The 24,794-nt window shown below is 51.5% G+C and overlaps 10 protein-coding genes across 10 annotated transcripts; 6 read left to right on the top strand and 4 right to left on the bottom strand.

The window, feature by feature from the left end:
* Positions 1 to 3,053: 3,053 nt before the first annotated feature.
* Positions 3,054 to 4,271, top strand: ASPBRDRAFT_126851 (putative HLH DNA binding domain protein; the record flags this gene model as incomplete). The annotated part of the gene is made up of 2 exons (XM_067617909.1): positions 3,054 to 3,112; positions 3,173 to 4,271. 2 exons carry the CDS (start codon positions 3,054 to 3,056, stop codon positions 4,269 to 4,271), a joined length of 1,158 nt encoding a protein of 385 aa, XP_067478638.1.
* Positions 4,272 to 5,553: 1,282 nt separating this feature from the next.
* ASPBRDRAFT_611405 (ANP1/MMN9/VAN1 family protein) lies at positions 5,554 to 7,466 on the top strand. The gene is made up of 4 exons (XM_067628283.1): positions 5,554 to 5,980; positions 6,082 to 6,713; positions 6,770 to 6,817; positions 6,868 to 7,466. Exons 1-4 carry the CDS (start codon positions 5,808 to 5,810, stop codon positions 7,248 to 7,250), a joined length of 1,236 nt encoding a protein of 411 aa, XP_067478637.1. The 5' UTR covers positions 5,554 to 5,807; the 3' UTR covers positions 7,251 to 7,466.
* Positions 7,467 to 8,076: 610 nt separating this feature from the next.
* ASPBRDRAFT_66342 (uncharacterized protein) lies at positions 8,077 to 8,750 on the top strand (the record flags this gene model as incomplete). Its single annotated transcript, XM_067628705.1, has 4 exons — positions 8,077 to 8,153; positions 8,223 to 8,278; positions 8,346 to 8,509; positions 8,601 to 8,750. 4 exons carry the CDS (start codon positions 8,077 to 8,079, stop codon positions 8,628 to 8,630), a joined length of 327 nt encoding a protein of 108 aa, XP_067478636.1. The 3' UTR covers positions 8,631 to 8,750.
* A 689-nt stretch (positions 8,751 to 9,439) lies between these two features.
* ASPBRDRAFT_179754 (4-hydroxyphenylpyruvate dioxygenase family protein) lies at positions 9,440 to 11,041 on the top strand (the record flags this gene model as incomplete). The annotated part of the gene is made up of 4 exons (XM_067619907.1): positions 9,440 to 9,557; positions 9,620 to 10,370; positions 10,437 to 10,601; positions 10,657 to 11,041. Exons 2-4 carry the CDS (start codon positions 9,709 to 9,711, stop codon positions 11,039 to 11,041), a joined length of 1,212 nt encoding a protein of 403 aa, XP_067478635.1. The 5' UTR covers positions 9,440 to 9,557; positions 9,620 to 9,708.
* Positions 11,042 to 11,543: 502 nt separating this feature from the next.
* Positions 11,544 to 13,571, bottom strand: ASPBRDRAFT_31091 (RAD52 DNA repair protein RADC; the record flags this gene model as incomplete). Its single annotated transcript, XM_067622861.1, has 5 exons — positions 11,544 to 12,589; positions 12,642 to 12,816; positions 12,868 to 13,047; positions 13,111 to 13,498; positions 13,564 to 13,571. 5 exons carry the CDS (start codon positions 13,569 to 13,571, stop codon positions 11,544 to 11,546), a joined length of 1,797 nt encoding a protein of 598 aa, XP_067478634.1.
* A 189-nt stretch (positions 13,572 to 13,760) lies between these two features.
* ASPBRDRAFT_44315 (uncharacterized protein) lies at positions 13,761 to 15,395 on the bottom strand. The gene is made up of 4 exons (XM_067625168.1): positions 15,229 to 15,395; positions 14,994 to 15,175; positions 14,596 to 14,927; positions 13,761 to 14,545 (listed from the first exon to the last, which is right to left on the bottom strand). Exons 2-4 carry the CDS (start codon positions 15,076 to 15,078, stop codon positions 14,039 to 14,041), a joined length of 924 nt encoding a protein of 307 aa, XP_067478633.1. The 5' UTR covers positions 15,079 to 15,175; positions 15,229 to 15,395; the 3' UTR covers positions 13,761 to 14,038.
* Positions 15,396 to 17,070: 1,675 nt separating this feature from the next.
* ASPBRDRAFT_196890 (putative integral ER membrane protein Scs2) lies at positions 17,071 to 18,323 on the top strand (the record flags this gene model as incomplete). The annotated part of the gene is made up of 7 exons (XM_067621040.1): positions 17,071 to 17,110; positions 17,179 to 17,249; positions 17,321 to 17,343; positions 17,412 to 17,470; positions 17,535 to 17,650; positions 17,706 to 17,810; positions 17,877 to 18,323. 7 exons carry the CDS (start codon positions 17,071 to 17,073, stop codon positions 18,321 to 18,323), a joined length of 861 nt encoding a protein of 286 aa, XP_067478632.1.
* A 676-nt stretch (positions 18,324 to 18,999) lies between these two features.
* ASPBRDRAFT_44311 (sphingolipid delta(4)-desaturase family protein) lies at positions 19,000 to 20,871 on the bottom strand. The gene is made up of 3 exons (XM_067625167.1): positions 20,535 to 20,871; positions 20,185 to 20,463; positions 19,000 to 20,113 (listed from the first exon to the last, which is right to left on the bottom strand). The coding sequence occupies exons 1-3, from the start codon at positions 20,754 to 20,756 to the stop codon at positions 19,334 to 19,336; spliced, it is 1,281 nt and encodes a 426-aa protein (XP_067478631.1). The 5' UTR covers positions 20,757 to 20,871; the 3' UTR covers positions 19,000 to 19,333.
* A 44-nt stretch (positions 20,872 to 20,915) lies between these two features.
* Positions 20,916 to 22,995, bottom strand: ASPBRDRAFT_66336 (methionine aminopeptidase 2). Its single transcript, XM_067628703.1, has 7 exons — positions 22,834 to 22,995; positions 22,605 to 22,739; positions 21,929 to 22,524; positions 21,597 to 21,860; positions 21,373 to 21,534; positions 21,230 to 21,316; positions 20,916 to 21,175 (listed from the first exon to the last, which is right to left on the bottom strand). The coding sequence occupies exons 1-7, from the start codon at positions 22,871 to 22,873 to the stop codon at positions 21,119 to 21,121; spliced, it is 1,341 nt and encodes a 446-aa protein (XP_067478630.1). The 5' UTR covers positions 22,874 to 22,995; the 3' UTR covers positions 20,916 to 21,118.
* Positions 22,996 to 23,772: 777 nt separating this feature from the next.
* ASPBRDRAFT_55987 (DnaJ domain protein) lies at positions 23,773 to 24,773 on the top strand (the record flags this gene model as incomplete). The annotated part of the gene is made up of 2 exons (XM_067627470.1): positions 23,773 to 24,005; positions 24,071 to 24,773. The coding sequence occupies 2 exons, from the start codon at positions 23,773 to 23,775 to the stop codon at positions 24,771 to 24,773; spliced, it is 936 nt and encodes a 311-aa protein (XP_067478629.1).
* Positions 24,774 to 24,794: the final 21 nt, after the last annotated feature.

Here is a 24,794-nt window from a genome sequence, read left to right as displayed (position 1 = left end):
CCAGTCCAACTCTCTCAACGTGGGGCGGCCTGGGCGTGGCTGGAGCTAGAAGATCCATTGTTCCTCATCATGCCGCATCCTCAGATCCGGGGGCACCTGAATATGACAGATCTGATCCGGCCGCCGCCTCGATTGCCATCTATCAGCGAACCCGGGACAGGGTTTGTCCTGTTTGGGCGTGTTCTCCCCATATGGCTCTTGGCTCTGGTACCCCAGTACACAGTATCGCCGGCCCTCCCTTTCTCCACTAACATTTTCGGGGTCTGCTCCCTTCCAGTGAAGAGAGAGAAAGTCGTGTCTTTCCCGAGGGATCTTCCCTTCACTGATTGCATCTCCGCCCACCGTACCACGGTTCAAACGAGCAGCACTCTTCAATGTAAACCTGGAAATGGGGTTCCCTCCCGCTTCTTCACGCGATAGTCTGGTGGAGTTTTCCGAAACAACTCCCCATAGCGTCTCTCTGTTGGAGATGTCCGACGGCATTCCAAATCCCCTGCCCAGGTCCAAGCCAACCTATCGCGACGGACTACACCAAGCCTGCACCAAGAAAAGAAGCTGTCCAGAATTGGGGCCTGACAGCCGTCACATCCTGGTCGCTGGGATCTCCCGGTGACCCAGGCGTATGGGCCCTTCGTCGGCTGTGGATGATCCCAACTCTGTCCGAGTTTTGACCCCTTCGTTCGGGCCCGTTCGGTAATAACTTGTGCTATTATAGACAAAGGCCACACTATGATACCATGGCCCGATCCAATGAGGCTCTCATGGAGACAATGGCTCTGTCGCATACACCAAGGAGAGTCGCCTCACTCGTAACCAGCAAAGATAGATTAGGACCGTGGGGACTCGTGACGGATTGCGGCCGCTCATTGCTTCCTATCTGACAAAAATCGACCCATGGTTTCCTCACAGAGTTCTTCCAGGTACCAGGTACTTTTGGCTTCCTTCTAAGGAGTCCTTGCTTCGTGCTATTAGGTTCTATACCACCTCCTGCCGAAGCTATGATCTGCTTTCGGGGAACCTGCATCTGCCTGTGCATCGGATCATTATGTATAGTACATTCTTACTCTGGGCTCTCTTGACCCTTTATTGGTACTTTTGCTTTTCCTGGCCGAATCTCCTGATATGGGCTGCAGGTTAAGACAAGAAGGATACAAGATCGGGCCGGGACTGCTCCCGTGGGCCTCACTTTTGCCCTCGATCCCGTGCAGACCATGTGCTATACATAGTAGTATATACGGAGGGAGGAAAGTGTGTAGTCTAGGGTGGCACTGAGTCTGGGAGGATCGAGACGATCGAGACGACTTTTGATACCATCCAACTGGATGGTCCGGATGGCTGATCCGATCTGTTTCCTATGATTTGACGTTTAAATTTGCTTCTCCATGGCTTCAGCACCTTGCCCGGTTCGGAATTGGGCCTGTGTTCAAGCTGGCCAGACGGATAAGCGCTGCAGAGCTAGTTCCCACACCTGTAACAGCCACCAGGTCGCGCTTGTCCAAACGACGGGAACGTTTTATGCCTCGACGCTATGGTTTCGCGGATGCATCGCCGTCTGGGTCCAGGATCCGAAGTGGACACAGGGTGGACGGACCATGGCCATTGGTCCGAACAGACTATTGATGACCGCAATGCAAGGGGAGTCGATACCTTTCTTCGCCCCGTGTAGATCGAAAACCGCTACAGCGGTGACAAATCAAGGGTCTGCGATCCCCAATCCGACTCTCTTCTTGTTCATCGGGATCATGGCACGTTGATTCGTCGATCCGGTCCTTTGCCTCGCGTCTGTGCCCATTTCTGATAGAGCAATGTCCCTTTCTGGGGTGAAAGTATGAGAAGGGAAAAAGTACTAGTTGATGGGCTGTCGAACTCTGCCGGAAGCTTCTTCATGCATCCCCGCGTGTCCTCATGGGGGTAGGGAGTAAGGGAAGGAAGAGGAAGAGGAGGAGGGGCGCTCAGAGGGGAGAAGGATGATGAAGCAGTGGAGGCGATGACCAGAAGAGGAAGCGGCGCAGAAGGAGAAGGTCCAGATGGAGATGGAGGCTGCAGATAATCTGTAGGGGAAGCAGGGAAGTAGTAGACACAAGGTACAGTATCACAAGAGTAAAAAAGAAATAAATCAACAAAAATCAAAATGAAATAAAATAAAATAGGTTAAAATAATATACAGAAATGAAAGAATAAAAATAAAAATAAAAATAAAAATAAAATAAGAAAAAAAAACGACTCCACCACCATTAGACCATCTATCTGTATGTCATCGTCGATGCTCCATTTCCTTGTTGAGGCAGTCGCAGATCGAACTAATCCGTTTAGCTTCTGGGGAGGATCCCAAAGAAAGCACTTGGTGATACATCCCGAATGCTCTCTCTCTCTCTCTCTCTCTCTCCCTCCCACTGGGCTCCCTTTCACTGTTTTCGTACTATTCGCATCCCCAGAACCCTTCGCATTCCTCTTCCGATGCAGTTCATTGCCAGCTCAAACTGCACGTCTGAGCGCGCCACCACAATGGCGTCCTTTTGCTGCTCTTTCTGGTCTTTCCCCACTCCCTCCTTCACGGAGTTCTCATTCATTGCCTCCTCCCCCCTCTCCTCGTTCTCACCTGCGGCTTCCAACATATAAAACATGCAGCAGGATCCTCCCGTCTTGCTCTGGGAAAGCATTGTGTTCTTCATCATCATCATCCAATCTCGGCTGCTCCTCGTGGATTGTCCTGATTGTTTCCTCTTGTTTTACTTCTATCCATAGCAACTCCCTCCCTCCTCCCCTCTTCCCCCCCTTGATTGTATCAGCGTCATCGTTGCCACTGAACTCTCATTCACTATTATCACCCCTTCCGGTTCTTATTTATTGCTCCTCCCCCTTGAAGCTTATTCTATATACTTCTTGGCTGTGTGGTTTGTTTACATCACGCCTAATCGTCCCGCACCGGTACAGACGTACATATCAGAGACATTCCCCTCCTACTTGCATAATATCAACAAACCTCAGACATACAGCTCTCCAGCTGCAGCGCCCCGTCTTTCATCTTACCTGCAGCAAGAACCCTCAGCACCATGATGTTTGAAGACATGAGCACCATGGCTGACGACGTTTCTCGACGTTGTTCTCTTCCGTAAGTTGTCCTTGAGCCTTGCCGACAGATGCAGCATCTGACGTGACATGCTCCCCACAGTGTGCGCTCTTTTTCCAGTGCGTCCAGCACGGCAGACATGAGCGAGGACCGCCGCTTGCCCCCGCTCCCCCGCGTGGAGCCTTTGCCCCGGGGCCCCTTTGACCCGTTCACTTCCAATATCGGTGCCACCAGCTCTCCAAGCTCCCAAGACGCTTTCCCCGTTAGGTCGCCGTGGCCTGAAGCGGAACACATTGTGACTCCCCCATCACCAGCGACCTCCGCCGACAGTACCTGGCCAGAATCCGTTCAGTCTCAGAAGGCCTTTGACTGGCCGCAAGAGCTTTCCCCTGCCGAACTCCTGAACCTCATTGCCCCTAAGCACATTAATCGCAAGCCGCCGTTGCAGCAACTCTGCGGGCGAAAGCGCAAGGAAAGCATGGTCTCTGCGGATTCGGACGACCAGAGGGAAAAGCACAGAATCGCTGAAGGAAACCGACGGAAGAACCTCAGCCAGCTACACCGTGAGCTGGACAGCCGCATCCATGATTTCTTCTTGGAACGCGCCGGCTGGAACCCTTCCAAGAGCCTACCAGAGTCAAAGGAGCATATTGTTCAGGCTGCCATCTTTCTCATCGACTTCATGCTCCTAATCATCATCCACTTGATCCGCCAAGAGAATGAGATGCCTCGTCAATTGTCGGAGAAACTGGAGCCTCAGATCCGCTGCATGCAGTTGCAGCAGTTGGTGTCCAGTCTTCAACAGCAGAACCAGACTGCCCAGCAGCAGATCAAAGCTCTGAAGCAAGAGAATCAGATGTTGGAGGAGCGCAACCAAGCGCTCGAGCTTCAGCTGAAGTCATACGAGCACATGTTCCGATCGCCCAAGAGCGAGCCCCTGACTTCTCAGCCGATGATTCATCACGCCGAGGCCAAGCCACGCAACATGCTCCCGGGATTGCGGGTGTTTTGCGACGAGATCGCAGCCGGCAGCCCTGAATCCTCTCGACTCGAGTCCCATCCCACAGCGCCAGCTTTCACTTTCGGACATACATACCTCACCCACACTCCTTCTATCACGCGGTCTTCGTCACCAGTGTTCGCACACGGGCCTCATTCAGTACCTGTATCACGGCGCCAATCCATCATCCCGTCGCCATGAATTGGTACATGTGCCTCCTTCACGATCTCTGAAGGATCCTTGTCATGATTCTCCTTGAGTCTAATTTTAGAGCGGCTGGTTTTACTTGCAGCCCAATTTTGTTTTTCACCTCATTTAAACTGTGTTTTCTGGCATAGCGAGAGCGTTCGTCATCGTCATATACTTGGGACGGGTGATGTCTCCTGCACCGTGATCTGTTTACCGTCCGATATAAAGTCTACACTGGACGCGAGCTTTCCTGCGCCTCTCTTCTATCGAACACGGAAAAGGCGCAATGTACATCATTGAGAAGAAGAAAATAAGGGGACAAAAGAAGTTTTTATCAGGCATTTACGAGGGATGGTTTTATTTGGAGTCTGTACAATCTTTCTTCCGTGTTCATATTGGGGAAGACTATAATTATCTTGTTCACTGGCCAGGATCTGGAGCATTGTGGCGACAGGTTTTTTTTGGGGGGGTTGTATTTTCATTTTCATCTTGACTATACATACACGACTGATTTCGGTATCTGTTTCTTTTGTGATGCTTTTGCTTTATTTTTCAGGGTACGTCCCCGTGGGTGTTTTTTGTAACTATCAGCATAGAGCGAGATGATCATTGAAATATTCTTACCAAAGAGGAGAAGTACACTCGGAATGATGGGGTCGTAGATGACCGATTCAAGTTACGAATAAGTAAGTAGTTCGAAAGTTACTATGTAGAGTCAACTTGTTAGTACATAGTTATCTATTCGGTAGTAGTGCAACTCGGTCGTTGATTTAGTTATGCAGTGGATGAGGGTTATGCAGCTGATTAAGGGTCCCTTAGTCACCCGCGGCTATAAATAAAAAGGAAAAATTACCAGCGGCGGGCCAATCCCGAAGCGGCCAACTGGACTTTGAGTCTGGCTGGAACTTCGGCGGGTCGAATCTTCCCTTTCAACCTGGAACTTCTCTTCTGTCGACGACCGTTCCGATCATCTCATCATCCTCCCCTGGACATCTCTGTGTCGCTGACTGAGAACTGGTCGGATCACTCTGTGTCCTGATCGTTCATCGTCCGCTTCTCACATTCGTTTGAAACCCTCTTCTCCTTCTTTGCTGGGGCCTCCGGTGCCGCACCACCCTCCCGCAGCCAGCCTTTTCCCTACCCTTTTCCCTGCCCCGGGCGATCGCTGGCTTCCACCCCCCTTCTCCATATCGTATCATCGACCTCTGACCTCCCTGTCGACGCCTTCGATCCGTCAGATTTCAGTATTGATTTAGTGTGATCGTCCCTGCCAACATCAACATCGCGTCGACACCCGCTCCTTTTCCATTCCCCGGACGGTCCGTCTCTTCCGCCGCCCGTTCTGCATCGTGTGGTCCGCTCCACGACAGATTGATCGATCTCCTTGGACCCTGGTGTCCCAGCGACAGACATTCCATCCCCAGAAATCGTCGCCTAGTTGTAGGCGTCGACGGTTTCTGATTACGAAAAGCGGGAATATCTTGCTCGCTTTCTTGACTTACCCATAGTCTTCTTCCCCTTTTTTTCCTCCCCTCCCCCGTCGCGAAGATGTTGCTTCCCAAGGGTGGTGTAACGTGGAAATCTGCCAAAGCAAGGCTGCCTCCATGGCGGGCTGTTCTGTTCCTGGTCACACGGACCCGGTTTCTGGTCTCATTGGCCATCACCGGTCTGGTAGTCCTACTATGGCGTGGCATCAGCAAGTCAGCATCGGAGATGCAGAGGTGAGTACCTGACTCGACGTTGATCGGGGCTGCCCGCGACACCCGGTCCCTGGCAATGACTTGCAGGCACGCGACCAGAAAGTGCTAACGGCTGCATGTAGCTTTTACTGCTATGGCCCTTCAAAATCGCCGATGGAGATGAGCATCAATGAAATGGTCGAGTGGACCGCGCACACGCAGACCCCTGTTTTCTTCAACCATCACGCTGCCTACGAAGTGAACTCCTCGAGCATCAAGACAGTCGACCTCAACCCCATCAAGTCTACCTCCCAGGCCGTTTCGAATTCTGAGCGGGTGCTCATTCTGACCCCTCTGAGAGATGCATCCGAACATCTGGTCAACTACTTCGATCTCCTCTACAAGCTGACGTACCCTCACAACCTCATTGACCTGGCTTTCCTCGTTGGTGATTGCAGTGACGACACCCTGGCTGTTCTTACCGCCGAGCTGTCCCGGATCCAGGACCAGGTGGATGAGAAGATTGCTTTCCGTAGTGCGACAATTGTGCAGAAGGACTTTGGGGCTGATGTCGAAATGAACGTCGAGGACAGGCACTCCTTTGCTGCTCAAGGCCCGCGCCGCAAGGCTATCGGTCGGGCCCGCAACTACCTGCTCTACTCGGCTCTCAAACCCGATCACTCTTGGGTCTACTGGAGAGATGTTGACATCTTCGACAGCCCTGATAGCATCATTGAAGATTTCATTGCTCATGACCGCGATATTCTGGTCCCAAGTACGTTGCCACACTTCTATGAGAAACCACGATCTAAAGTGCTAATTCCATCGCAGACATCTGGTTCCATCGTTACCGGGATGGTGTTGATGTCGAGGGTCGATGTATGTAAACAATTATCCCTCTACCGTGCTCGCTTTGCTAACTCTAGTAGTTGACTACAACTCCTGGATCGAATCGGACAAGGGACGCCGCCTCCGACAGACTCTTGACCCGGATACTGTTTTGGCTGAAGGCTACAAGGAATACGACACTGGCCGGACTTACCTGGTTGGCATGGGTGACTGGAGAAAGAACAAGGACGAGGAAGTTGAGCTGGACGGTATTGGCGGTGTCAATATCCTCGTGAAGGCCGATGTTCACCGGACTGGCATCAACTTCCCGGCCTATGCTTTCGAAAACCAGGCTGAAACCGAGGGATTCGCCCGTATGGCTAAGCGTGCTGGGTACCAGGTGTACGGTCTGCCGAACTATGTCGTCTGGCACATTGACACGGATGAGAAGCCTGGAAACCTTGGGGGCCGCAAGGCATACTAGCTGCATCATTGAGTTTATTCTCATTTTCCCGCAGTTTAAGTGGTACGACTACTGCCATTTCTCATCCTTTGACGCCTGAATACCCCGTTCCCGTGTACATCCGAGCCCTTGCAGCGGTTCTTTGCATGGAGGCTTTTCCTCTTAACGCTTTTATTGAATTCTCTTTACCCGCTTTTTTTTTTTTCTCTTTTCTTTTCCTTTATCTTCGTCATTGCATTCTTCGGACGCGGGGACGGATATCTCACGACGCCGGTAATTAAGTCTTTCTTTGTATTGCGTGCTAGGGTTATGTCTGATTTTGTTGGCGCTACGGGGACAGTGTTCAGCGGTATTGGAAGCTCATAGAGAGCGAGTGAGCGGGCTCTGGTTGGAGCCTACGTTGTTCTTCCAGGCCCAAGCCATGGGCTCCTTTCCACAGATATGGTGCTCTGATGCTATTGCTCATCTCTGGAACCTGCTTGACGCATCATCCGCAGTCAGAGCAGCGGGCCGTATCTGGGGTGGGCTATAGAGTAGCTCAGGGACGTCTACGAAAGAGGCAGATGAACAGGGCCATGGTGCTTGGCGTCCATGTACATACATATATAGGCTACAATCTGGTGGGCTTGTTATGATTGTAAACTAGTTACTGTTTAAATTAGTAGTACTGCATAGTAATAGTAGAAGATCCGCCGGCTAAGAGCTGCTTCTGCTCCCCACCTTTTCCCCGCTTCCACTTGCCGCCATCGGATCTCTCGCCTTGCCGGACTTTTCCATCAATTCTCCCAGTCACTACACTTGACACCCTCTCTAATTGCGTGTCATCAAAGAAGAAAACACAAACATCATGCCTGCCAAGAATGAATTCCTCTGCATCCTCCCGGACAAGCCGGGCATGATGGCCAAGCGACTGGAAGTTCGCCCGTAAGAACTACCCCTCACCTGCTCATTTCCATCCATCCACACTGACATATTACTGGCTTTACTGAACAGTCAACATCTGGAAGGAGTTAAACCACTTGTCGAAGCCGGCTCTGTTGTCGCAGGAGGTACATCCTAGCTGCCATGCTCCCTGTCCCTATTGTACCTCCGTTACTGACTTCTTTCCCCAACAAGGCGCAATGCTCGACAAGCACCCCGCGGAAGGTGAATCCTTGTCTTTCCAAGGAAGCATGATGATGGTATTGGCGGAGACCAAGGAGGAAGTTGAGGCGCTCATCAAGAACGATATCTACACGAAGAGTGGAGTGTGGGACTTGGACAAAGCGCAGATTATTCCGGTTCGTGTCCATTCCCTGCTTTTGCCTCCCTCCCCTTTTGGCAGGGGGCCGTCATTGTGCATGCTTTTTACTGACATGTGGCCGGTTATAGTTCAAGTCTGCCTTTCGGGTGGGATTGTAGATCTTCTCTTCCGTTCCTGTCACATATCACATTTCATGGTATATATATGAATGACTCATTTTATTGCATCGAGAAAGCGATAGTACCTTTGGTTATTGATAATATTGGAGTAAGTGGGTTTATTTATTCATGCAATGCTTTGTGCGTGGCTGGTGCAGGGTAGGACAGCGCAAATAATAGTACGTGCCTGCAGTGGCAGCACGCTTTTGCACTATGAAGTGACTGGTCATGTTGACTTCGGCAGTCATCGTGCCTTTCAGGGGCCGAGTATGAGAACTTGCATGTGCAAATCAAGTTCGTGACTGGGGCACGATGCTTCATGGACCGTTCCCCCGGTTGTCTACTTACAGAAGGATATGATTGTGTTCTGAGTCATGTATAGCTCATTGTCATGCGTCATATGTCCGCACGCTCCCCTGTTGAGCAAGGATGGCTCTGGCCACATCTACTACGCCCTCGGTCGGTATTTACTCGGCCATGCTTACGTGACGCAGATTTTAAGTTTGAGAGTATACATGAAGAAGGACCTGACTGAGATCCCAGTTTGAAGGCTGCTGGCAGCTTGTTTCTCCGTGATTGGATCCGAACCTAATCTTGATGATCAACTGCACACTCATCATATCGTCAGTTTAGTCTCAGTCAGATTGAATGTGGCGAGCCTCGCATGTCATGCTTTTCTTGATTCGCCTCTTGGTTTAATTCCTGACGATAAAGGAGGAACAAAGTTCTACTGGTCGCAAAGGTACAAAAAGCGAGTATACCCGCGACAATATCTGATGTTGAAACTTTCAGCGAAGCGGCTAATAACTGGACGAGTTAGTGCTAGGGCCTTATCCCAAGCCGACACTACTTCATCACGCATATAAAGAAGGCTGACTGTGTGTCACCCTTCATATACTTCTGAGGCGGTGATCTATGCACCTACAGGTTTGCATTCCATAAGCCGGCACGGCATGTACACGTAACCCACCACTAACAGAACGTGGCAGGTATATGAATATGTGACGACATCGCAGCATCTTAGAAACAGAGCTGTCACTTCGTGCAACCCAAGCATCAGTATATCCAAGACCTCATTATGCCATCCAACGAGAGCCAACCAAAGGCAGGCAATAATACCGTGCTTCGCAACATTAATCCCAACTACACGGGCTTCGACCACATCAGATGGTATGTTGGAAATGCCCGTCAAGCAGCGAACTACTTCGTCGCCCAATTTGGCTTCAGCATTGTTGCCTACCGCGGACCAGAAACGGGCTCCTACCTGAGCTGTTCATACGTTGTCACCAACGGCAACGCCCGATTCGTTTTCACAGCCGCTATCACCTCCCCCAACAACACCTGGGACAAGCGGGCCTCAGGCGCAGACCGCCAGCAGTTGGATGAGATCCATGCACACCTCACCAAACATGGAGATGGCGTCAAGGACGTCGCGTTCGCGGTTGACGACGTTACTGGCGTCTGGGAACACGCCGTCCAGCACGGTGCGATCTCCATCCAGGAACCACAACTCCTCAAAGACCACAGCGGCGAGGTCCGTTACGCCGCGATCCAGACCTACGGCGACACAGCACATACGCTGATCAACAGATCCGCGTACCAAGGGATCTTCCTCCCTGGATACCAAGCCGTATCTGGCCAGGATCGGCTGAACGATCTTCTTCCCGAGATTGACGTGATCGAAATCGATCACTGTGTCGGCAATCAAGGTTGGGATGGCCTAGACAGCATCGTGAAGTAGTAAGCAGCATCATCTCCCATCACCATAGAACTCTATATAGTAGTATACATTAACACAATCATTAGCTACGAAGACGCCCTAAACTTCCACCGCTACTGGACCGTTGATGACAAAGAAATGTGCTCCGAATACTCCGCAATGCGCTCCATTGTCATGGCCTCACCCAACGAAATTATAAAAATGCCCATGAACGAGCCCGCCAGCGGCCTCAAAAAGTCACAGATAGAAGAGTATGCCGCCCCCCAAACAACACCCGCCAAATCACTCACTAATCCACAACCTCAGATTCATAGAATACTACAACGGCTCCGGCTGCCAACACATCGCTTTCCTTACACCCAACATCCTGCAAGCCGTCGAAAACCTCACCACCCGGGGCGTATCCTTCCTCTCCGTCCCCGAAACCTACTACGCCAACATGCGCACGCGCCTGGCATCCGCAAACATAACTTTAGCCGAAGACATTAATCTGCTCCAGAAATACAACATACTGATTGATTTTGATGAGGGTGGCTACTTGCTACAGATATTCACTAAGCATGTGGTTGATCGGCCGACCGTGTTTTTGGAGATTATCCAAAGGGAGAATTTTGATGGGTTTGGGGCCGGGAATTTTAGGAGTCTTTTTGAGGCGTTTGAAAGGGATCAGGAGAAGAGGGGGAATTTGTAGAGGTTGGATGAAAGCTTTCCGTGGGAAGCTTGGTTGAATGATTGGGGGAGAAAGATATTGAATGGTTGGTTTTGTGTTTTGTATAGCTTGCTCACTTGTTTGTTTGGAGTGTTTAGCTAGATGGCAAGAGTGGGAGAGAACGGTTGCTACTACTAACTTGGATGGTATGATCTCGAATGATTAGAATGATAGAATGAAGGTTGCTTATAGTATTTCGTCAGTATGGAGTACTTCCAGTACCTAACGCATATACTCCGGCTCAACTAGGGTATGAATACGGCTAATCTAGGTAATTTTCACAGCACGTATATATGGAGAAAGAAGTCAAGAACCCGAATCAAGCTAGCTAAACCATCTTAATAAAAGATACAACATCCGGACTATCCCGCCGGTATCCGTTCCATTCCCATCCCTGAACGCCGTTCCTATTTGTGAATAACGCATTGGAATAATACCGAGACTAGACCCCATTATAAGGATACTGTAATATAACACCAGGTCATCACTGCTGCTGCTGCGGCTGTTGCGGTGGCGCTGGCGCTGGCGCAGCAGCACCCGGGGTAATCTTGGGTCGTTTCGGGTCGTTCTCGACGCCTCCCGTTGGAGCAGGCCCGCTGCCGCCAGTCGGGTTCGATGCATTCGTCACATCAGACAAAGGGGGTCGTTTCCCGTTTAGATTCTGCGGTGCAAGTCCCGGTGTAGCTGCACGGTTGGCAGCCGCAGCTGCACCCGGGGCATTGCGAGGGTCGATGTTGGGCCGTGTCAAGGGCCGGTAAGATGATGTGGTCATAGGCCTGTTCATGGGGCTGTTCATACCCGGGGCACCAATCTTGCGGTTCATGTCTTGAGATGGATTGACGAAGTCTCGGGTGTTGTTTGTTGCTGGGGAGGCCGCGCCGGCACCGGCGAGCATGGGCCTCAAGACAGGAAGGCTCCTGTTGTGGTCGATGCCTGCGGTCTTGCGGATAGAGGGACTCTCCGCGTGTGGGTCAAAGACTGGAGCTCCAGATGGGATTCCGTTAGGATTGTCGCGGAGGAGATCGACTGCGCGAGCGGAGAAGAATGATGCGGAGGGCGTGCCGGGAAGTGTGTCTTGGGGTTTGGTGGGATCGTTTGCGGTAGATGCCCCGGACTCACGCTTGATGGGCACGGCGCCACCTGTGGTTGATGCGGCGGCGGCTGCTTGTGCCGGTGGGATCATTCGGTTATTAGGGAGATTCTGCTGGGGCCCTTGAGGGGGGATGGATTGTCGTTGAGGTGCGTGCTGGTTTTGGGCTGCGGAAGGGTTAAGTCTGCTGTTAAAGGGCTGCGGAGCGGGAACTTGTCTAGCACCAGGTGCTGGGTTGAAGGGCCGTTCCGGCTTGGATGGCGTTACCATGGCCGGGTTGGGCCTCATTGGTGCACGAGCGTTGTTATTGAACGGCTGTCGAGGTACGTTGGGTCCGTTTAGAGGCGTTGGCGGTTGTTTCTGTGTTTCTGGTCCCAGTACTACCTCGTCTGGGTTTCCTGATCCACCAACTCCGAAGTCGGCTTCATCGAATAGGTCGCCTAAAAGAAGATTAGCGGTTGGAAGTGATTGTGATATGCTATTATTGCTTACTTCCGAACTCCCCATCGCCATCAAATGCCATTGAATCTTCAAGGTTACTGTTCTTGCCAACCTCCGTTGGCCGGGGCGGTAGATCATCATCTTCCGGTGTGGATTTTGGTTTCACGGGCTCTTTCCTGGGAACAAAATCTGGGTGACGGTGAAGTTCGTCGACATCCCATTTAGCCTAGAGCGAGTCAGTCATCTTGAGCAGATTGCCCGCTTCATGGCTACGTACCGGTGCAGCCTTGACTTTAGTGACCTTCGAGACATAGTCCTTATCGTAGACACAGTTACCCAGGACATTGCCGAAGTTCCTCAGAGCCCGCTTTAGAGCATCGGTCGTGCCCTCTTTCTTGGCTTTCTCGAAAGCAGCAGCCTTCCCTTTACAATTCTCGATGTGACCGTAACCGATATCCTAATATGGCTCGAGACTTAGTGCCGAGATACAGAATAAGCTCGTCGCAACAGTGATGCCTACCTCGTGATATGTGCCGTCTTTCAAAGTCACCCTCACTATGACAGAAAGACCCAGGCTGATCTTCCCAGTATGCGGGCTCTCCTCGACGAAATCAATCTGTATATTCTGGATTGAGCTTGACCAGCCATTAAACCCGAAAACTTCGTTTGCCAGGTTGATGCATTTATCAGCCGACAGGTAGTGTACTCTCTGTCCTGCAGCACCAGGCCTGGAGGAGATGTATTCGGGCCCGAGCTTCTTATCGAGACGGGCTTGTAAAGTCGCAATTTCCTGGGCAGTGTACTCGCTCATCCGTCGCTGTGGCTCTTCGAATGGGTTTGCGGTAATCGCTCCTGTGGTGTTGGGCATCATGATGGACGCTGGATTCCCTCGGTGTTGGTCGCCAACACTGGAGACGCGGTTAACTTCTGAGTCTCACAAGGGAGGAGACATGGGGCCACCGAGTTCACTTACGCGGGCATTATTGCAGTAATAATTCTGAATTATCAAAATGGGCGGTCATTGAAAGCCACCAGTGGGATAGTAAATCACTGAATGACAATTAAGCATGCTAGCTCCAGGCGTCTCGACGCGTGATCGATGCCGACACGCCTTATCACGTCATCACGTGATGATATAGCTGCCTGTGATGGATCGCTCATGAAATGACTGCCTAATTTACAGCGCGATTAGTGAACTAGTATGGAGGAGTTTAGAGTTGATGTTGCCAGTGTTCTGGGATATATCTATGTTTATATGTTTTTTCGGTTACTCTTCAGCTTTTGTACTGTGCTATTCCGATGTTGGCATTCTCCAACGTTGTCGGTGTGGGCCTTGCTTTTAAGGCACTAATGAAATCGTGACCTCATCACCACTGACTTGCTCATTTGTCGAGTACCGTTATTTTAAGTGCTCGATTTGCATCAATAAGGACATGTGCAAGGCGTAATCACTGAACAACAAGACTTGCGCTAGGGATCAGGCCCAGGTCCTTCAATGACTCGCCGAAAAACTCCGCATCGAAGACCTTTCGGGGAAAGTTCTGCGCAAAGCTGTGTACCTCTACGCCATCCTCTCGCTGCAGAGCTGCAGCGACCTCGAACAGTGTGGTGGTCACTGGGAGAGTCTTCATGATATTTCCCTTCGATGTCTGGAATCTCAAGCGGGTTTCCGTGTAGGCCGAGGCGGGCTTAGAGGCAACGGGACCAGATGTGGTGGCCGCCGGGGCTGGTGCTGGCTGAGCAGGGGGTGCTACACCAGCACGTTCAGCTCTCTCCCGTTCAGCCCGCAGGCGCCGCTCTTCCTTATCAGCTTCAATCCTAGCCTTGACGCGTTTCTTGGCTTCGATATCTGCTAGCTTCTCTCTCTTCTTCTGTTCAGCTTCTTTCAGCGCTTGCTTTCGCTGAAGTTCTTCTTTGACATCCTGGGACTCCTTGGTGCTCTTCCTGCGGATTTCCTAGGGAGAGAGTCAGTGACAATTCCAAGCGTAGTCGAATAAATTCGTACCTCATTCCTCTTTTTGTCAATCTTGTCTTGCTCTGACTGCCCCGCCCGCTTCTCCGCTAGTTTCTGTCTAAGTTCTTCGAGCCTTGCCTTCTTTTGGTCTTCAGTCAAAGGGGCAATCTCTTCCGTTGACTCGGAGAAGTCAACGTGTTGGGATTTAGACGCATGGAACTCGGCCTGTGCATGGCTCCGGAACTTCTTGCCGCACTCGTTGCAGACCAAGCTGCGAGCTTCCTCTCCTGGCTGAAGTTCAGGGCCTTCCTCACTCTCTGCTTCTTTGATTTCCTCCAGTGACTTGTCCTGGTTTTGTTCCAGCCATTCGAGAGCACCTTGAACTGCAAAGCGTTACAGAAGACTGTCAGCGGTCGACACAATATAGTTGGGACATCAATATAACATACTACCGTTGCCCTTCTTCACTGCAATTTCAGATCTTTCCTTGTCAAAGCCCATCTCGATGAGCTGGTCTAAATCGGAGGAGGCCATGGTGACACTGCCTGAGAGTTCGGACGGGGTGAGGTGAAGGTAGAGTCGCGAAAGCGGGGTAAAGGGATCGTTTTTGCTCGGTAACCGACTGGACGAGCTGTGAATATGGTATCAGCTGCAGCTTATTATGAGTATAGACAAATATTTCACCTTGCAAAGCGACGGCAGAGCGGGGAAATGTTGGAAGTTGTAAGGAGCTGGCCTTGCGGGTGACGTATCGATAGCTTGAACTGAGCGATAGATAGCCAGCCGGCTGCGGATGTCCCGCCGCCTAGATTGGCCGCCCCAAAGCAGCTTCAGGTACACCAACATTCTGGACCTTTCCCGCCTGTCTCTGGAGCCCGTGCAGCTGGAGAAGATCTATATGGCCCTATACTTTTCGGTACTGTCTGTGGACATCTTTACACCGCATTCAGGATCAAATCAACTCCATAAACACGAAACCCAGCGCGTGCAGGCTGGGATAGGATCAAAATCACGCCCAGGGCATTACTCGCGCAGAAGTAAGTCTACAATCCAGAATCAGCATGAAGCCCCCCGTACTTTTACAGCGCATATGTTGAGCTTCGACGAGATAAAATGCCCCTTGACAATCTAGACACTCGGATCGTGTCTAATTTGCAGATCGTGCAAAATTCGTAAAACACTAATTTGCCCATCAGATCCATCCCCCCATTGCCAGTCATTAGGAGAGATCTGTGTTTAGTTGCAATTCGGCTTTGTTAGGTTGCTGGCAAACCCGATCTATGATGGATTTTTGAAAATGCCTCAACAGGCCCTGAGAAACAGTAGAGCAGACAGTATAAGTTAGATCGGCCAATCGGGCTCCGGAAGATGTGTGATATTGACGCCTTACAGACGTCTCAAACCAATCTGAGAGATTGGGTACCTATGGCTTGTTGTTTGCGTGGTGTCTGGCGAACAACAGCTGTTCAACACGATTGGCGCAAATTCCGGAAAGCAAGCGCATAGGGCGCCCTGGATCGAGGATCACTGCTGGCATTAGAGTCCACTTCAACATTTAAGTTTGGTACCCATGGCAGCTGCTAATCTTCAGAAGTACGGTGTGACAGGCGTGCCTGGATAGGTGTACACTAAGGGAACTAAGTAGATAGCCTCGTATTCAGTCACCAGATAGCGTCTTGCTTCAAGACTGACCAGCTGGCAAAGCGTTTGGAAAGAAAGCAACCACCCTATTGCAATGTGACAGCTGGAAAATCTCCGTTTCAAACTAAAGAGGAAAGAAGGCTAATGGCATGCAAGACATCCGCACATCTCTAGACTCTAGAGATAGTGGACACTTAGCTCGAACCATTTAATTGATTATTTTTAGACGATGTCATATAGTGGATCCCGAGTCAGGACCCAGAACCGACAGGAGTACTCCGTAGTAAATAAGGTACGGAGCATGGAGTGGATGGAGTCTAGACAATGGGTGCCGACAGCGTCAACAGTGAGCGTTGTCCGGCAGTTGCCTATCTATCTCTGAAGACAGCGAGAAGAGATGGAGAGGATGCAGATTGCCTGTACTCTGCAGGTACTTTGCTGGCTGAAACGAGGCTCAAACGGCCATAGCCAGACCCCGTGATGACATCACCTGACCAGTGGCCCCCGTGTGGCCGTGGCTGAGTCAGCCCCCCGGCCCAACCAGCAGTTGCGACGGCGAGACCAACTGGATTCCGTCTCGCTCCCCCCGAAACGGAGAGTTGCGCCTGAACAGTTAATCATCCTGCCTCGTGGTTGGCATCCACTTCGTCGTTGACTACTTCTGACCGAGTTCCCTCCTTATCATCCAGTCTTTGTTAGGTATCTATTTCTTCTGCGGGTCCTGCTGCTGTGTTCACTCGGGACTGATCCTCTTTCCTCGGCGCACTCTCATTCTAACTTTCTAAGGGCCACCCTCTCCCGCAGTGCTGGGACCATCTTCTGTACACTACTTCATCCGCGCATCCCTTTCCTTCCTGTGTGACATACTCTTCACCTCTACACAACATGTCTATTATTCTCGAGCCTCCGGAGTTGGGTTTTAAGCGTACGTGGTGCCCGGAATCCATCTATATACTGCCCTCCTGGAGCCATCCGAGCTGACTAAAACCCCAGGCCCCTTCGATCGTGAGGTGTGCCAGATCTTGCATTTGAAGAATGAGAACGCTGAGCCGGTGGTCTTCAAGGTTCGTATTAATCTATTCTCTGGGCATCCTTGGATTGTCTTGCCTTGTGCTAAAACCGACCTTCACTCCAGGTTAAAACGACTGCCCCTAAACAGTACGTGGCCACACCCCTTCGCTACCCGACATACTAGTATCGTTGCAACAACCGTTAACCTGGAATAGTTACTGTGTTCGTCCGAACTCGGGCCGGATAGACCCTGGAAAGAATGTCGAGGTTCAAGGTTGGTTTCTCGGTGCTTCGCTGGAGGATTGTTGTCGTCGCGCAATGGCTGACGATCTGGATAGTTTTGCTCCAGGCGATGAAGGAAGAACCCGCAGATGATGCTAAGTGCAAGGACAAGTTCCTTGTCCAGACTGTTGCCGTCACTCGTGATATGGAGTTCGCCAATGTTACTTCGATTGTATGTCTGATCTCATAGTGCTCCCCACCCACAACGATCTAACATATCCCCATAGTTCGAGAAGGCTTCCAAGGCTTCGCTCCAAGAACGCAAGATCCGTGTGAACTGGCTGCCTGCAGATGATTCCTCAGCTGCCGAACAAGTTACCGAAACGAACGGCGTAAGAACCCCCTCACCGACCCCTTTTCGGGTCTCCAGCCATCGGATAACTAATTGTTCTTCTTAGACTATGCCGGAAGAAGAACCCCCAGCCTACACCTCTCCTAATGCCAACTTCCAAACACCTGCTGCAGTTGTGGCTAAAAGCGCTAACGACACGTCACCTATCCCACCGCCAGATTTCAGCGATAAGCCCAAGCGGGAAGTGTCGACCCCACAAGTGATTAGTGAGAGCCCAGCCACGTCTACAAGGTCGGCCATCGTGGGCGGGGCAGCAAGTTCGAGCGATGATCTGAAAGCCCAATTGTCCGAGGCTAATGCGCAGATTCTGGCGCTGAAGGAGAAGCTGGCAGATCAGGGCCTGAGGCAGCGGAAGATCGGAGGTGAAACCGAAAAGGCGCCGGCGCCATTGTTGCAGCAGCAGCAGCCGCAATCTGCCGAGGCAGGCGTGCCAGTGCAGATGGTCGCTGGCCTGTGCCTCCTCAGTTTCCTGATCGCATACTTCTTCTTTTAATATCTCAGTCTTTCGACTTCGTCTACATTGTGTGCTCCGCGCTCGCTTGCTCTTTTTCTTAGCATCCTTTTCCCGCCATCCGCTTCTATCAACCAACTGTATTCTCTTCTGGAGTGTCCAATTTCCTTGAACAGCTTTGTCGACATCGGCAATGATGGTGTCCATGTGATTCCTACATTTTATCATTCTGCCGCTCCGTTCACAGCTGGCTTATCTGGCACCTCGGTACGGCCTTTCACTTGACATTCTTCTTTTTCTTTTTCTTTTTCTCTTTTCATTCTTCTACTATCATAACCTTTTACCCTCAGTCTTCTGAGATTGCTCCCCGCGGCTGTGATGAGATGATGCAGTAGATGGGAGGCAGGGCCATCCATTCCATGGAATGTCCATGCGTGGGTCTTTCTTTTCTGCCCTTGCAACTCTCCAGTTGGTCGGATCCCTTAACCCCTGACTCTATCCTAGCGTTGCTTTTCCCTTTTCTTTCTCTTGTCTCCTTTTCCAGTCTCCTTGCCCTGTCTTGTGTTCCCAGCGACATAACCGTTTAGACGAATGCACGCGTCCATAGTTCAGTCAGGCAGTAAAGCTAATCATGATGATGCCATTGAATGTCTTTTTACAATTTGCGTTTTGCCTTTTGTACTTGTATGTCCGAAAAGTTGTTTCAGCGATTGAATCAAAAAACACGATAATTCTTGACTCTATATACTAAAGTACCTATACACATTTCTTAAAACCAGCTCAAGTGCATACCCAGCTATTTCACATGTAGTACTTTGTAGACTACGATACTTAGTAGATAAATAAATGATATGTCATGTAGATAAAGTCCATCCCAGTAGGTACCGGCACCCATTCCAATCAGTTATCATGGAAACAAAAAAGCCATGGGATATCATCTCTAGTATAGTATGTCACAGGTCATCAAGCAAACAGTCAAAAGAAACGATACCGTACATACGGTACACATGTTACAACATGTAAAGAAACACAGATGATAGTCCAGCCCAAAATCAATTCTGAATCTCACTCTCCTTCCACCCATCTCCCGATTCCCCTTCCGGACCAGCCGACGAAGCCGAGATGCCCTCACCTGCACGTCCGTCGCCGCCACCACCACCGCCGACAAGACGACCGCCCTGCGCGCGCTTAACCCGACACCACATGCCGACGTTCTTATCCAGGATGAACGTCCAGATCACCCACACCCAGCTGTGATGGCAGGGGAGGGGCTCGTAGAACTCGCTAGCGATGCGGTGGAGCTCGTACAGTCTTGTCCAGGGAATGGCGGGGAAGTCGTGGTGTTCGTTATGCAGGCCCACGTTGTAAGTGAAGATATTGAGGGGGCCGTAGTAGGAGTAGGTTTCCGGCGGAGGAAGAGAGTCAAGAGGGTGGGACTTCTTCTGGCTCTTCTTCTGCTCTAGGATAGATTCGGTACCGTGGTCGACGCGGGAGAAGAAGTAGTGCTCTGCGATGAAGTGGCCGGCGCAGGGGTGGAGAGAGCCGGCGAGGAAGGAGCTCAGTAGGAGGTAGAGGACGGGCTGGAGGGAGCCGCCGCAGAACTTGGTTAGGGCGTAGTCGAAGGTGAGCTGGGTGATCAGGTTCAAAAGGTGGATAGAAGTGAAGGGAGGGCTGTAGATGAACATAGGGCGGACGGCGTAGAAGAAGATCTGGAAGGTGCAGAAGAATGCCTTGCCCAGAAGGGAATCGAGGAGGAAGGCTTCGACGGCGGTGGGAAGGTCGGTATCTAGGCCTGCGACGCCGAGGGACTTGTGATGGGTGAGATGGTAGGGCTGTGGAGCGGGAGAAGTTAGTTTCTTGTATACTTCTTTTTTATGCTTCTAGGTTTCATGTTCCAACGTACCCGGAATGCAGCACTATAGGGCAAACCGATCGGGATATTGGCGAAGATGGCCAGTAGACGGTTGGCCATAGCAGACCGGAAAGCGAGGTTATGAGAGATCTCGTGGATGGCAAGGAAGAGGTTCTGGTTCGAGGTGGCTCCGATCACGTATGCAGTCGCGAGAAATTTCCAGGAGAACATGGAGGTGTCGCGGAGCAGGTAGGCGCAGAGAACCTGAAGGGAGACGACGCCCAGAACGACATATTTGGTCAGGGGCTCTGGACCACAGAGCTTGGTGACCTGTAGAAGGCACGAAGGATGTCAGTAATCAATTGTATGGCAGAAAAGGCCACGGAGAAGTATGTGCATACCTCCGGGTGAGCTTTGATGATGGCTTGTCGCCGGGAGCGATGCGGCTCCTCTGTGTATGTCCAAAAGAAGTGATCCTCGACAGCGGAGGCCTCTGGAGGATCGATTCTGGTAGAAGGCTCTGTTTTGTCGGAGGAAGCTTGCGGAGCCTGGCTCTTCTTGGATGCGGACACGCGGAGATGCGGTGAAGCATCCGCGGTGGCTTCGACGACGGACGAAGACATAGCGAGGGACGAGCAAGGGTGAGATATCGGACTTTCCAGGTGGCAATTTACGCCATAGATGATTGCGACCGAAGAGTAGGAAGGGAGAGGAAGAGAGTGTGAGAGAGAAATGGGCTGATGGGGGGAGAGCACAAGGAACAGAACAACGTGAGTTTCGGAGCGGATGCTTTCCACGTGGGGCTACCCGGATCCACGGATGGTCCGATTTCATCTACACAATTCATCTACTCGGTGTAGTTATACATAATCATCGGCATCATTGGTCAATAGTAAACATGCATTTCATATATTTGGTTCGTTTCAATTGAGGTTGTCTGGGGGTGGTACTACTCCCCAAACCCTCGACCAAAGACAAGATCCACCTAGTAGTCGTCGCCGCGACTGATGACTTCTTTAACGTTGGGTCGAAGGACAATCGTCTGTCATCTGGTTAGCTATATGGCCTTAGAGAATTGAGAACTGCGAAAACATACATGTTCATACTGGGCAGTGTAAGAGCCCTTGATATCGCAGAGAGGTGGGTAGTCCTGGACAATTCCGGACGAAACCAGGTTGTTCAACTGCACGAGCTGATTAGCATTTGACACATTACGAAGCAATGGATGGAATCACTCACCCCAAGGAGGTACTTGTCCTGGCCCAACCGGTCAAGGTAACGGCGACAGAAGGGAAGAGTACCAAAGTTCTTGTTGATGACGTTCAACAAGTTCTTCGCCGAAGAGAGACGCAGAGGAACCTGACTGTGATCAGGGATCAAGGCGTAGTGGGAGGTTTCCATCTTCACACACCACAGGGTTAGCAAATGGAAGAAATATTGGCAGGTCAATGTTGATAACTTACATCCTCTCTCACGTAGCCCTTTCCGGTGCTGCCGAAGGTCTCAATGGCGAAGACTTCACCCTCCTCCATCTTGGTCTGGTCACCACCCTTGACAATAGGAACGCTCTTGCCACCGTGGATGATGTGCTGGTCAATGTTGTGACCGTTGAGGTTCCGGATACACTTGACGGGATACATGGTCCCGTTGATTTCAACTTCGTAACTCTCCATGGCTTCCTGGATGGCGGCACCAATGTCGCTCATGCGGACGTCAATACCCGCTTCCTAAATCAAGCTGTTAATAACCTGCCGTCACCACTGTAAAACAAAAGGGTAAGGTGCTGTAGACGTACGCGGATACCAGTATTGGTAGCATCCTTGACGGCCGCCAAGAGAGGGTCATACACCGGGTCAAAAGCCACGGTGAAGGCACTGTCGACGATGCGGCCGTTGATGTGGGCACCAAAATCGACCTTCATGACATCACCCTGCTGCAACACCATCTTGTTGCCAGCGTTCGGGGTGTAGTGGGCGGCGCAGTGGTTGATACTGAGACCACAAGGGAAACCCATACCACCCTTGAGGTTATCACCTTCCTCAAGACCCTGGTGACCAGTCAAGGCGCGGACGGATTCTTCAATGCCCTCCGCGATCTCCGTAAGGGTCTGACCAGGCTTAATGGTCTTCTGGGCATACTGACGGACCTGACGGTGCACCTCAGCAGCCTGACGGTACTCCTGCAGGAAGTCATTCTTCATGCGGTCGAGATAGCGCTTTTCCTCGTTGGTGGTGCGGTAGGAATTCTCATTCTGGTACTCGACGATCTCACCCTCGGGGTATTCCTTGCCGGCGAAGAGAGTCGACAGGGGAACGCGCGGAGGAGAGGTCTGGACCTTGGCACCTCCCTTCTTCTTCTTCTTGGACTTGCGCTTCTTCTTTTTCTTGGCGGCTGCAAATCCGCGGGTTTGGTCAGTGCGGGGGAGATTCTGGAATTTGCCCGAGGGGTAGGTATCCGTGGAGAAAGCGCACCTCCGCTGGCTGCACCCTCAGCGGCAGCATTTCCATCCTCTACTTCATCGTCGTCGGAATCGTCCTCCGCCTCTCCGGCTTCTGCCTGACCAGCGGCAGGGGCGTCCGCCTTCGCGTCGCCGCTTTGACCGTTGACTAGAGAGGGAGCGGGGAAATCTTATCAGCTTACTGCAAGCGGACGGGCAAAAGAGGGTTCGGAGATCAGCAACGGGGTCAGTCAGTGACTTACGGTCGAGCTTCTGCAGCTTTTCGCTAGCCTGAGCAGCCATGTTGAAAAGCTGGCAAACCGGGGTTGATTGGTGGTGGGCTGATGGAGGGAAAAGAAAAATGAAGGCAAAGCGGCAGCCGTCGGGGAAAAGACGGTCAATGCCAAGCCTGAGGTTGACTTTGGGGGAGGCACCTCGGATCTGCTGCGCCAACCGGTTAGTATCTTAGCCTGAGCTGATTGTCTAGACTCTAGATCGATGCTGTGGAGAAGCTTTAGGAACAGGTACATCTGCTACTAATTGAATGCCTACAATACTGATTACCAAAAGCTCAGTATTAAGGAAGACATATATGGCAGGTATGTTATCAGTGTGCGCGGACATTCCAAATGGTCGCGTGCATCATGAAGCCTGTAAATATCTGTCGAACTGAACAATTTACATCCAATTTGGAAATAAACAATAGATGCAGCATGCAGGAACTATATCTGGGGGGTTTAGCAACTAGTGGACCAAGAAACAATACACTCATATAATGCTACCCAAAACCGCTATCGACGTACCAATGTCCACCCATGCACACTATACACCAACACAGACCAAATCAGAGGAAGAAAAGAGATCAAATGAGAAACCCTTTCTATAAAGCTCCGCATCAATCTTCCGAGATTAAGATACACAATATACATCCAAGCATAACACCATACAACGTAGCGCAAAGTATACCTACGAAGTAGAGCAGAAGCCGATCCATCACCAGATCAGATCAGATAACCCCGACCGATGACGCAGTCCGCCTTCCGAAGAGCGGCGGATTTCCTCTCCCTCATCTTATCCCGGACCAGCATCGAGAAGCTGCACCTTCAACACCTCCATTCAATCGCGCCCCTTCCCCCCACTCTCCTACATTCAGTACATAAATGTAATCATCCTCAAAGAAAACCAATCCCACAGAAACAACCATGACCCTTCCCCGTCTCCGGCCCACGGCCGCCCGCCTCCCACACACCACCATCAACACCACAAACATCACCACCACGACACCCTACACCAAACAAATCCACCACCACTACCACCGCAACCACAACCGCACATTCACCTCATCCTCCCCCGCCTACTCCCCCGCAGCGCGCGAACCAACCTACTACGAAATTCTCGATGTCCCACCAACCGCCACCCAATCCGAGATCAAAAAGTACGTACATACCTCCCTCCCCTCTCCCCAAAAACTAACCCGGCAACCGATTGACCGGAATATAGAAAATTCTACACCCTCTCCATGAAACACCACCCCGACCGCAACCGCTCCGACCCCACCGCCTCAAGCCGCTTCGCCCAAATCTCCAGCGCATACAACACACTCAGCAACGCCACGAAACGCAGCATCTACGACCGCGACCACCACATCCACGCCCACCCATCCTCAACGCACAGCACCGCCAATCCCGGCCAACACCCCATGGGCAGCTATAGCAGCTACAGCGCGAACTTGCACACGAAGGGCGCGTCGTACGCGGGCTCGCGACCAGCCAGTGGATTGAGTAAACGAAGAGGTCAGTTTCGCGGGCCACCGCCTAGTTTCTATGCGCATGGGGGGTATGGAGGGACGGGGAGGCGGGCGGGAGGGTCTGGAGGAGGAGGAGTAGGTGGGGAGGGTGGTGCAACAAAGGAGGACGATCCGACGTCATTCATTGATCGGAATACAGTGTGGCATTTTAATGCAAAGGGGCATTATAAGACGCAGACGAGGGAGGATGAGAGGAGGCATGAGCGGAGGTCAAGGGCAATGGCCGGGGCGTCGGCGATTAATGATAAGTATATTGGAAGTCCCGGGGCAATGGCTGTGAGGTTTATCGTGGTCTGTGGGATATTGATGGGGGCGGGCGCTATGACCGGTGTGTTCCACAATGACCGGGCCGGTGCGAAGAAGGCGACTAAGTCGGCGCGCCGGAAGGAGGATTGATCATGGGTCAGACTGTGGTGG

The sequence above is a fragment of the Aspergillus brasiliensis genome (genome assembly GCF_001889945.1).
Source record: "Aspergillus brasiliensis CBS 101740 unplaced genomic scaffold ASPBRscaffold_7, whole genome shotgun sequence".
NCBI lineage: Eukaryota > Fungi > Ascomycota > Eurotiomycetes > Eurotiales > Aspergillaceae > Aspergillus > Aspergillus brasiliensis.
This window is presented reverse-complemented; position numbering and strand designations above follow the sequence as displayed.